The sequence below is a fragment of the Plectropomus leopardus genome, chromosome 12, assembly GCF_008729295.1.
Source record: "Plectropomus leopardus isolate mb chromosome 12, YSFRI_Pleo_2.0, whole genome shotgun sequence".
Lineage (NCBI taxonomy): Eukaryota > Metazoa > Chordata > Actinopteri > Perciformes > Serranidae > Plectropomus > Plectropomus leopardus.
The window spans coordinates 473992-486940 of NC_056474.1; the positions used below are offsets into that span (position 1 = coordinate 473992).

At 42.0% G+C, this 12949-nt stretch overlaps 1 protein-coding gene and 1 pseudogene across 1 annotated transcript in view; one reads left to right on the forward strand and one right to left on the reverse strand.

The window, feature by feature from the left end:
- Positions 1 to 2000: 2000 nt before the first annotated feature.
- nmnat2 (nicotinamide nucleotide adenylyltransferase 2) overlaps positions 2001 to 12949 on the reverse strand; it is a 12018-nt gene continuing 1069 nt past the window's right edge. Inside the window, 12 exon segments of the mRNA XM_042497398.1 lie at positions 2001 to 2235; positions 2238 to 2277; positions 2279 to 2294; positions 6521 to 6588; positions 6676 to 6749; positions 6752 to 6776; positions 8800 to 8876; positions 9024 to 9068; positions 9912 to 9992; positions 10680 to 10806; positions 11605 to 11683; positions 12825 to 12892. Coding sequence (XP_042353332.1) covers positions 2192 to 2235; positions 2238 to 2277; positions 2279 to 2294; positions 6521 to 6588; positions 6676 to 6749; positions 6752 to 6776; positions 8800 to 8876; positions 9024 to 9068; positions 9912 to 9992; positions 10680 to 10806; positions 11605 to 11683; positions 12825 to 12892 — 744 coding nt within the window. The 3' untranslated portion in view covers positions 2001 to 2191.
- On the forward strand, positions 4005 to 5962 carry LOC121951334 (annotated as a pseudogene).

Here is a 12949-nt window from a genome sequence, read left to right on the forward strand (position 1 = left end):
CTGGAGAGAATAATTTATGTATTTCACGCAGTAAACCTTTGAAAAACGAATAAAAAATCATAATAACTGAAAGCATCAATGTTCTGATCTGTCCACACACACACACACACACACACACACACACACACACACACACACACACAAATAAAAAAAGACACATTATTTTTAAGAGTGCATCACAGTTTACAATCAAGAGAAGTCAGAGCAACAAAAGGCAGATTACAGAAAACAAGATTCAGTTTTAGCTACATGGTTCAAGAAAAGTGGCCGACAGGAACCTGAACGTTCTCTCTCTCTCTCACACACACACACACACACACACACACACACACACACAGAGGAAACTTGAATAAATGTACAGATCATTACAAACTGCTGTCACACTGATGAGGCGTCGATCATTTACAGAGTGAATAGAAAATGGACAGACGTGGGTGATGATGGTCCCCACTGTATATCTATATTTATATATTTTATATATATTTACTTTTTTGTGTTGTTTCTTTTTTTTTTTTTTGCAAACACGTTCACAACAGATCAAATTCTACCGAGTGAGGGACATTCATGCCAGAACCAAACATGTCTAAGCATGCAGTCTAAGGAGAGCGAACAGGAGCACATGAAGAAACACAAAAACACCCCGATACACTCCGACAACATCGCCGCTGCTCTTACAAAAGGTCATCATCATCACCATCGTCATCATCAACATGTCTAATGATTTTCAGGAACCCAAAGTCTGTCAAAGGATGTCCTAAACTTGTTTTAATTCTGCTCTGTGTTTTAAAGAGCGTTTGGTTTAACGGATTCACGGTCGGAGCCAGAAGCATCAGTGTTGCTATGGTTACCTGTAGGTTAATATACCTTTAGCTCAGAGGTTAAACTGTGGACCTGAACTATGATACAGATTGAGCGGCAGCAGGACGGAGGCTGCGACGGTTGCTGAGCGTTCGTGTTGCAGAACTTGAGCACGCAAGTTCGATTTCCTGCCAACGTCACCAGACGGCAGCGGGCCTCATGCAAGAACGTGATTGTTTCTGTGAGTTCAGACTGAAAGTCAGTGGAAGGACGAGTTTCGCCCGGAGCGGCACGAACTGATGCAAAGACACATCGGAGCAAGTTTAAAATGTACAGTCGTACAGTCGGTTAGTTTTTCTGGGAAAAGGAACAAAACAACTTCAGTTTCAGTGCTTATAAGGGTCTGCCATTTTTGTCAAAATTGAGTTATTCAAATATTCTTATACTATGACAATTTATGTACATTATGTAAGGTATTTTAATATTCTTAACACTTGTTTTAGAAAACTAAAAGGTTTATATCATTATTACTAATGGGAATGGAAAACTTTGAAGCTTAATATCTCAAAATCACTCAGAACGCAGACAGAACCGCATGATTCTGTTGTGGCGATATCCTGACAGAACTGTTCATATGAAATCCTATGAAACCCTTAAAATCTGAGAAAATTTGTTTAAATTATTTTGAAAAGTTTTTGGAAAAAAGGCAACAAGCTATCTGGAAAGAAATGCCCTGCAAACTGTAAATGGCCAAAATCCATCAGCGTGAACAGAATATTAGAGAATTTAGATTTAGTCTTACATTGCTCTCTTATTTGATGCTTTTCTGTTGTCGTTTTTTAATCAGACTCCATGTTCTCTCAGATGAAGATGTGAAAAGATAAAATGATAAATCTGAGAAAACTAGGAGAAGTTTTCCTTTGAATTTGTGGTTCTTGCATGAGGCCCATTAATGCTTTTAGTCTCCTTTTCACTAACCCCCCACCACCCCACCACAGAAGAAGAGTTTTCCCGTCTGCTCCAGGTACACAAGCATGCCTGGCTCTGTGTCGCGCACCCCGAACTTTGACAAAGACATATTACACAAACAGAAAACACTGCCGTCACCTCTGCAGCCCTTTGAGATCCTCTCCAACACCCCCATCCCGTCCAAAAATACTGCCCCCCCCCCCCCGGCCCCTCCCTGATGGTAAGGTCACATGACACAGACAGAAGGAGGGACACTAACGCTCCGGTCGAAAGCTCAAAGAAGAGTATATGTTTGACACAGAAGACAGAAAGGGAAGTTTTAGTTGTTTTGGGTTTTTTTTTTCAGAGTGGGGGGGTCGATGGTGGGTTGTAGGTACCGCCGTCCCCCTCCACTCTCCCTGTTGTCATGCGGGCAGGTTGTTGTTTATCCGGAGGCGTTGATGTACAGCTGACTCTGCAGGATGTATCGATGACGGGCTGACACAGGTAGTCCACAACGTGGCCGTCACCCGTGCTGCAGGGCCAGTCTGGGGGGGGGGGGGGGGGGGGGGGGGGGCATAGTATCAGTTCATGCTGAGCACAGTGAGTGTGTGTGTGTGTGTGTGTGTGTGTGTGTGTGTGTGTATTGATATTAAGTTTTTCAGTGGGTTATTGTTGTGATCATGTTTTAACCAAATTATCGGTTAGTTAGCTCTGCCAAGCTAAGTTGATAGATTTTACAAGTGCTGACATGCCCAAAAAGCAGTAAGAACTACATTCAAAGTCAATGCAAAGACACGGACAGATGCGAATTTGGGCCAGGCTGCGCGATGGATGTGAAAATGCAGATTTCGCCATTCACGCCAAAATTCTCGCACAAGTTCAATTTGCTGACGCTCTACACGAAAATGAGAAAGCCATTGTTCGAAGCCACAGAGCGTTCTGTTTCTCCATAAATGGACCAACGGTCAGGTTCATCACACATTCACTCTATTCGCCGCTTTGCTGCTTCTTCTGCCCAGACAGAGTGTCCAGAGTCGCTCTAACACTCCCAGAGTGCAGCGCTCTGGATAACCAAACGGGTCATCCCAACAGCGCTCCGAATTTACCAACGGTCCAGTTTGTATACTCAGAGTGCCTCCGAACTTTCAGAATCCAACAGTAATCTGTCTGCGGCCTGCAAGATGCTACAAGCTCCGCCTACCCATACGCTACTGTTACAAGTTACGCCCTCTACGCCAGCTTAAGATGACCACACGAAATATTTTCAATAATAAAGGCTTTTTTACGTCTTAACTTCTTTGATTTCAGTAAAATTCTAAAGTGGTAAGTGTCAGTATATATTTTGATTAACTTGCAACTTCCAGCTAACTGTAGGCCCACCTGTGAAGGAACTTTTGTCTACTTCACTGTGGTACAAATTATGATGTCCATCACTCTGTTTTTTTATCCAAATCTGTAAAATTAATCAAACCTGTGTCCTCCCACATTTTTTGCTTAATTAATACAAACTTGCTACAGGGCATCTTCAGACTGTCCTACACAAACCATCAACACAGATTTTTGATTTATCAAAAATTGAGCCTGTTTGACTGTAAACGCTGCTGTAAACTTTAACTTGCAAATTCTTGCTAAATAAATCCTCAAGGTTCATAAAAAAAAAAAAAAAAAAAAAAAAAAAAAAATTGCTGTCATGGAAGAATGTATAACATTTCAGAATTTTACTAGTTAAGACATATTGTGTTTTGTTTTATGTGCTTTTTGTTTAGATCTGTTTACCAGTGCACAAAAAAATGACAAATCAGCCAACTAATGTGTTAAGAAATCCAAATCCCTCTATTTTTTTTTTGATCAGAGTTTTACATTTATAGTTTGGTATATTTCATGAAACAGATTTTAAAAATGGTGCCCAACAAGCAGACTGAATGTAGATTATAATTTTGACAGGATTAATAATTATGTTTAATGAGAAGAAATGATTTCTGATAGCCTTTCCGTTCACGATAACTCTATCAACGTTACTGGAAAATGTGAAACGTTTTGAAGGACATTAAATGTCTGAGTGTTATGAGCTGTGTGTCAAAGGTTTAAGTCCGTCTATTGTTGCTGCACGTTTATTAACAGATAACACACCCTGCCTCTGACGACTCTTTGTGGAATGCAGTAAAGCCCGAAAAAGCCTCCTCTCTGCTCCCTCCATTTGTTTTCTGTTCAGAGGGAACAAAACTATTTGACAGTCAACATCACTGAGACGTGAGATGGCGCAGCAGGGAGTTCAGCTGGACCCCCCAAAACTTCTCTTGTTCGATCTGTCTGGATCTGCTGAAGGATCCGGTGACGACTCCCTGTGGACACAGCTACTGCATGAACTGTATTCAACACTTTTGGGACGGAGAGGACGAGAGGAGGATCTACAGCTGCCCTCAGTGTCGGCAGAGCTTCACCCCGAGGCCCGTCCTGCTGAAAAACACCATGTTAGCAGCTCTGGTGGAGCAGCTGAAGAGGACTGAAGCTGCTCCTGCTGATCTCTGCTACGCCGGAGCTGAAGATGTGCCTGTGATTTCTGCAGCGGGAGGAAACTGAAAGCAGCGAAGTCCTGTCTGCAGTGTCTGGCCTCTTACTGCGAGCGGCACCTCCAGCCTCATTATCGATCAGACACATTCAAGAAACACCAGCTGGTGGAGCCCTCCGAGAAGCTGCGGGACAACATCTGCTCTCGTCACGACGAGGCGATGAAGATGTTCTGCCGCACAGATCAGCAGTGTATCTGTTATCTCTGCTCCGTGGAGGAACATAAAGGCCACGACACAGTGTCAGCTGCAGCAGAGAGAGACGAGAAACAGAGAGAGCTCGAGGGGAGTCGACTAAACGTCCAGCAGAGAATCCAGGACAGACAGAAAGACGTGAAGCTGCTGCAGCAGGAGGTGGAGGACATCAACGCCTCCGCTGATAAAGCAGAGGAGGACAGCGAGAGGATCTTCACCCAGCTGATCCGTCTCCTGGAGAAAAGACGCTCCGACGTAAAGCGGCAGCTCAGATCGCAGCAGCAAAGCGAAGTGAGTCGAGTCAGAGAGCTGGAGGAGGAGCTGCAGCAGGAGATCAGCGAGCTGCAGAGGAGAGACGCTGAGCTGGAGCAGCTCTCACACACAGACCATCACACCCAGTTTCTGCTCAGCTACGCCTCACTGCCAGCACTCACACGCTCAGCCAGCGTCCACATCCGTCCTCGCCGCCGCCAGCTTTGAGGACGTGACAGCGACCGTTTCAAAGATCAGAGACATGCTACAGGACGTTCTCTCTGAGGGACACGTGGACAGATGTCTCACTGACACCGACTGAAGTGACACAATCAGAGCCCAAAACCAGAGCGGAGTTCCTCAGATATTCACGTCAAATCACACTGAATCCAAACACAGCACACGAATATCTGTTATTATCTGACGAGAACAGAAAAGCAACACAAACAGGACTCCATTCTTATCCTGATCACCCAGACAGATTCAGTTACTGGCATCAGGTCCTGAGCAGACAGAGTCTGACTGGACGTTGTTACTGGGAGGTGGAGTGGAGCGGGGGGGGTGGTTCATGTAGCCGTCACGTACAAGAATATCAGCAGAGGGGGGACACATGAATCTTCATTTGGACAAAATGACAAATCTTGGGTGTTATATTGTGTCAATACCAGATACGGCTTTTGGTACAACAAAGTCCAAACTCCCGTCTCAGGTCCTCGGTCCTCCAGAGTCGGAGTGTACCTGGATCACGGTGCAGGGATTCTGTCCTTCTACAGCGTCTCTAAAACCATGACTCTCCTCCACAGAGTCCAGACCACGTTCACCCAGCCGCTCCACGCTGGAATTGGGTTTATTGTAACGGATCCACTGCTGAGTTGTGTGAAGCGAAATAGTCAGAGGTCACCGAAGGGTTAAACTTTGCGTTTGGTCTCCACGTTTGCTGCTCAGAGCTGATTGTTGTGGCTTTGCTTTGCTGCTCAAAGATTAGCTGTCAGTCAAACATTATGGGCGGGACTTTGACGTCTTTTCCTGTGTTGCTGTGTAAATGTTTGAGTTTGTTTTTGTGGCGCTCCTTCCTGTCTCTCATTTTCTGTGTTAAGGGACGTTTGGTTTTTTTTGTTTCTCGATGCCGTCACCGAGCGATTGTTGATGGGGAAATGTTGGTGTTCAGTCTTTAGCTGCTCGATGTGAAAAGTGTCAGAACAATGTGTCTGTTGTTATTTGATTAAAAAAAATCTAATTTATCAAATGACTTCATCCTTACACTGTAGTATCTCTACTGCAACTTCAACAAATCTGTACTTCTACTAAAGTATTACACTGTAGTATTTCTGCTTTTACTTCAGTCAGATCAGTACTTGTAAGTACTTGTGAAGATCAAGTGTGTGTGTGTGTGTGTGTGTGTGTGTGTGTGTGTGTAATATATGTGCAATATTTTGGTATAGAGTATTGTGTAATATCTGATGGGGCGTCTGAACTGACTTGTGCAGAGTGTGTGTGCAGTTATTGTGCATATGGCATTTGTGCAATTTTGTAGTACTACTGGGGTGTATGAACTGGTGGGGATACTGTGTGTGTTAATTGTAGTCTGATTGTATATTTATGTGGCTGTGTGGCTAAACTGAACTAAAATAAAATAAAACAAAATAAAAATCAGCTATAAAATCACAGTTATCCCCAAATTATCCCAGCAGGTTACTCACTTTTTGACAGTTTTTGGGTCAAACAGAAACAACATGGAAAACCGAGTTTAATCCCACCTGCTCTTGGTTGAGCTGACGATGGACATCGGGTGGCTCATCCCGTCTTTTACCACAATGATGTTGTCCTGAAAACACACAGATTTCAGATGAGACAGAAAGGAGGACACACGGGGTTAAATAATGTCAGATGGGAGTCGAACGGAAGTGCTGACCTTGAACTTGCGGAGGATGGAGGAGTGATTCATGATCCTCTCTGTGTCGGCTCCGTCACGAGGAACCACCACGATCCAAAATCCCCCACGATCACCTCCATCTGAAAGCACAGGAACACGACCGTCAGGGGGCCACGCAGTCTGGTAACTGTGCCTTTAATGGTCCCAGTCACACCAGCATGTAGGACACATGTCGGACCCTGTCAGTCTCACGGACCGTCTGGGATTCGTTCGTTTAGAAAAAGTAAAACTCTGTGGCGAACTCTGACTCCACTGTTCATGAATCAGAAGCCATCATGACAGTAGTGACCTCTTGGGTGGTTTGGGGGATTTTGGGATGTTTTTTGGACTGAAGGACAAGTAATGGATTTTAGCACATTTTGAGGATTTCTTGATATTTTTAGGATTTTTGGATGTTTTTGAGATTTTGAGAGATTTATAGTATTTGAGGGTGTATCTAGGATTTTAGGACATTTCTGGGATTTTAGGACATTTCGTAGGTTTTAGGATGTGTCTCAGATTTTAGGATTTTTAGATTTTATGACTTTACAAGTATTTGATGAGGCATTTGGATGATTTTAAGATTTTTTTACTATATACCAAGGTCACATGACTGCCGTGTTCGCTGTTAGAAACCGTCTTTTTTAAGACACAGAAAAGCTTCAGAGTTTACAGTGGAAAGATTTACTGGCATATTCTATGTCGTAGAACAAAAACAAGAAAGTCTCTGCAGCTTGTGTTAACCACAGAGCTTATTTCACACATCCAGCCAAACACACTTATAAAAACGTGGTTGGTTGGTATTTCACGTTTGAACAGTGAGTTTTAGCTTGTTTGGGATGACAGGAGTAAGACGCGTGGTGGGGCATTTCATTTTTAATATTTCAGTTGTGCCTTTGAGTTTTAAAGTCATTTTCCGTCAGTTGAGTAATTATTCATTTTTCTGTCTCAAACCCTTGAATGCTTTTACTTGCTAACAGCTAACATTCATATTAGCATGATATTTCATCACGTTCTCATCCCAAGTCGTCACATATTGCCGCTTTGAAGGTAGACTTCCACGTCTACACATTACACTATAGGTAATAATCCGCAAAGCTAAGGTAAGCTAAACTAAACTAAACTAAGCTAAACTAAACTAAGCTAAGCTAAGCTAAGCTAAGCTAAACTAAACTAGACTTGACTAAACTAAACTAAGCTAAGCTAAGCTAAGCTAAGCTAAGCTAAACTAAACTAGACTTGACTAAACTAAACTAAACTAAGCTAAGCTAAGCTTAGCTAAGCTGGCTAAAAGGCAGCCTCCTTTACAAAGTGTTTTGGGGAGGGGGAAATATTATATGTATTTAATATAATGCAAAATAAATATATGCAAAAAAACAGATGTTACAGAATTTGTAGTATTGTTAGCTCTACCTGCTAAGCTAAGCCAAGATATGATAGCTATGCTAAGCTAAGTATTTAAATATGTATAATATTAGAATAAAATAAAGTATGTATAATATGCTTCGCATGTAAGTGTTATATGTAAGTGTTATATATTTAGTAATTCTCATACCCTAAAACCATGCTTAAAATCCAAGCAAATCTCTACGTGTCGTTGTTGCTTGAATGGCTTTAAAATTAGCTTTCGTCTTTTTCTTGATGGGCGGTTATCTGCTCGGCGCACAGTGAAAGTCATAACGATTGAGATGTGCTGCTGAATGGTCGGTTGTAATGTGATACCTGGACAAACAGGTTCAGTCCAGGAACGACACGTACTTGGTGATATCAGACCATCATCACACTGCAGCGCCAGGAGCCATCCGACCAACCGGTGGCAAGAAAGGTCTGTTACAAACTGATGCGGTCTGGAGGCATATTATTACTGATGCAAATGGTGGCTTTTGGCGTTGGTATCTTATGCCTAAATCATTGATAAAGTCGGAATATCTGACTTTAGAAAGAGAACGAATAATGCTGCATGCTAATGCTTTTTCTCTGCAGATGTTTCCTTTGACAGCCACATCGGAATTACCGCTCGGGTTATTACGATGGAACTCAGAGGAGAGAGCTAAGGGGCGGGGCTACACTACAGATGGAGGTGGGGCTACATGTTGGGTGGGGGAGGGGCTACAGTGTGCTTACATCACTGTCCTTCCACAGACCAGGGATGCAGAAGGACTCCAGGAGATCACTGCCACACAGGAGCAAGATGCGCAACTCTACAGACGACAAACAGGCAGGAGGAAAGTAAACAACACGTTTACTCAGTAAACAACACGTTTACTGGATACAAACAAACACAGCAGGAAGGAAAACCAGAGGACATGACACGGGAGTCCGCTCAGGATACCAAAGAGACGACTCACCGATCTCCTCGTACCTCATCGCCGTCCCCAGGTTCGCGTTTTCATCTGACACAATGAAACAGAACATGAAGGTAATTCAACACATCTTCGGCGTAAACATGCACAGGGACTAAAGCTGAAAAAATTAGACACATTAACAACTTTAGATCATAATCAATTTATCAGGTTTAAAAAGATATCATGAACTGATTGATTTCATTTTACGCAATTGGAATCAAATAAAAGAAACAAATCATGAGAGGAAGAAGTCAATTTGAAAGCTTTTAAAACTGAATTGTTGATTCATCATTTTAGGCTTATTTAAGGCTTTAAAGTGGGTGGGGCTGGGGCCTAAGATGCCAGTCATCAGATCGTGCCGCCTCTTGATCCACAGGCCCTCCCTGCCCCTGCACACCGATAAAGTACCCAGCTATCAATTTTGGGTTCTAAAAACGTTCTGAGACTGATACAATGCAACCAATACAATGTTTTATTAATGTTTTCAGCGGCAAGTTTTATTTTAGTTCCCAGAATGTTCTTCTTAAAGTTAGAGTAACATTCTCTATAAACTTTAAAAATGTTAAAAATGTTTTTTTTATTGTTAACATATGACATAACATTACATTTTCATAAAAAAGTTTCAACCTTTAGAGGGCATTTCTGAGCATATTTATACACAATATGTAGAATTTTGATAACCTTGCACTCAGATGTCAAGAGTTGGACCTGAATCAGTCAATAGCAATATTAAATACACAGATATTATGCGTTCAACTGGAAAAAAAAAAGTGGTTTGGGGGTGTAGTTACTCTTTAACAGAATTTTAAAAATAGAGGACCAAGCATAGAACCCTGAGGAACTCCAAGTTAGTTTGTACTTTTCTCAACTTTCTTGGTCGAGGCTACTTACCGACAAAGGTGAAGCGTTCGATGTGAGGGCGGACGCAGCAGATCTTCCCCAAACTCTCACTGATCTTCCCCCACAGTTTGACTGAGCAGAGGAGGGACGAGGAGTGAGGGAAGGTTGGACTCCAAAACTCATCACATTCATTAAACACAAATCTGATGTGTGAATCCAGAGGGAATTCAATCTCTGACAGCTCCTTTAACCCTTTGAAACCCAAGCAAATTGGCTTAATTTCTTTCAATAACATTGGAAAGAGGCAACAAGCAGTTTCACAAGAAATGGTGCAGAAATAAGTAAAAAAGTACATGAAAATTGCCTGAAAATTAGCAAAAAACATCAACAAGAAATGACTTAAAAGATCTAAAAATGAGTTAAAAATGGGTAAAAAAAACCCCAAACAAACAAGAAAATGGCCTCACGAAATTGCTAAAAATAATCCAATATCTAATAATGAGAATTACAAATGAAGTTTTCTGAACATTCATCCCCTATTTTTTCAAAATAATATTTTCAGGTCATTTTTTGGTCACCTTGTAATTTTTAGCGTTTCGTGTGACATTTCTTGCTGAGTTGCTCATTCTGTTTATTTCCACATTTTCGAAAGAAACCAAACACATTTTCGCAGGTTTCAGAGGTTTAAATGCTTGTGACAGGTGTCTGAACGCAAGACAAGGTGTTAAAGGTTTAACTGGATCCGTCGCTGCTGGGTGGAGAAGTGATTCATATTTTTATTGATCAGGATTTATCAGTGTGCTGAATGTGGAGACTCACCGGCTGTGGGCTTGTGGTTCATGTTGTTGTGGTTCTGGTAGATGGGAGGAGTCTGGTTCTGTGGCTGACCAATCACAGGAGTCGTCGATGGCGTGTTGACGTTGGACAGAATGCAGCCGGTGACTCTCTGAGGAACACAAACATCACACGCAAGCGTCCGAAAACGCGTGAAGAGATGAACAAACTGTCAGCGCTCCCCGTGTCCAGACAGGCGGGGATGATGATGTCACAGCGCAGCCGACCTTTGATCTTTTGGATATAAAATCTCGTCACTTCATTGTTTTATCCTGTTTGAAATTTCCGTTACATTTTTTCATAATTAGCGAATGAATTCTTGAGTTATGACCAAAAGCATGTTTTGAGAGGTCACAGCGAGCGTCACATTTGTGCAACAAACGTTCATCATATCGTCACTGAGTCCACATGAAAGTTTGTACCAAATTTAAAGAAATTCCCGAGAGTTGTTTTTGAGATCTCAAGTTCACAGGAATGAGACGGACAAAGTCACGGTGACCTTCGACCGCCAGATTCTGATCAACTCATTACGGAGTCCACGTGGACATTTGTGCCAAATTTGAAGAAAATTCCCTCAAAGCTTTGCAGGAAGCTTCTCGTGTTTTCATTTAAATCTCTATTATTTGATATTTTTTCTTTGTATATTTTATGTATGATTATAGACAAAATAAATACAGCTTTAAAATAAATGTAGTGAAGTAAAAAAAACCAAAACAACAAAAACAACCTCTGAAATGTATTGACATAAAAGTGTAAAGTAAAAAAACAAGGAAACTCAAGGAAAGTACCTCATATATGTATTTAAGTACAGTATTTGAGTAAATCTATTTATTTACATTCCAGCACTGAAATCTGTCGGTCTAATATTTCTGCTGTTGATGTGGAAAAAAAGACCGAAACGTGTCGTCACCTTCATGAGGTCGCGGTGATGCTCCAGCACGCTGCAGGTCGTCTGCCAGGTGTCCTGGTAACACTCCCAGGGGTCCACCCTGCAACAAAGCACGCACACACGCACAAACTCGTACATTTACAGTAAAGTTATTTGCACTGCAAAGTGTTTTACTGTCAGTTACTCAGGAGCCTGCAGTTCATCAGAGATGCAGAGAATCTGAGACAGAATACGGTTTAGTTTAATCATCTGGTTATGTCTCAGTAAGCTGCTGAATGTGTGTGTGGTGTTTTCTGCTCAGTTTGTTCACAGGGACTCGAAAAGAAGCTTCTTTAAAACCACAGATCACATTATACATCAACAGGTCACTCTGTGTTTTTAATCAGGATGATTCCTCTTTAAATGCAATATAATGCCTTCGGATCACACCACACCGTTACCGCCTCTGTTCACATGATTAGTTCTGTTGTCTGTTTTTACTCTGCTGTTAGATAACAGCTGATCGATCAGTGTGTCTGTATTTATCTCAGATATCATTCATGCCGTAAAATTCATTTTACTTTGATTTGTGCAAAAACTAAAGTGATTTATAGTCTTATTATGGGACAGAGTCAGACCTAAATATAGTTCTTGATTGTAAAGTTTAAATCTGCTGCATCAAATTTGAAGTTTCAGAGCTGCAGAATGAGCAGAAATAACGGAGCGATATAACAGCATAAACAGCTCGTCTATATGAACTTGTGCATTCACTTTATGTCATTTTCTGTCAGCTCTCACCTTAACTGAAGCAACAGTGTCGATTTGTGCTTTAAAACATTTTAATGTTCTCCAAACGCAGAAGCAGGCGGCACGCAATTTATTATTTTTAATTCAAATGCAAGTCTGAAGCAGACAGAGTTAACAGAGACAGCTGATGAGCTTCCTGATGGCTCCTGCCGGCTCTGGCTGAGGCGTCAGGTTTGTGCAGCAGCTCAGCGAGCAGCTGCTCTGTGGTTCGGCCTCCAGTGTGTCGCCTGTTTTGGATGCGCTCCGTCCGCTGCGTTAAAGATCGTTTTTTGTTCTCCCATTCTGCTCTGTGTTTTCTATCTGAGTCCTCGGTTCAACTTTTCCAAAACTTGCATGAACTAAACATCCCATAATATCACTAAAGATGTCATAATGTGTGGTAAAAGAAGGTGAATTATTTTGGGGTTTTCTACAGCGTCACACAAAGAAAAATCAAAGTTTGTGATGAGACTCACCTGATCCAATCAGAGGACTGCACAGCCAGCTGACACATGGTGAGACGATGTCTGCTGGGAACTAAACCCTGCACACACACACACACACACACACACACACACACACACACACACACACACACACA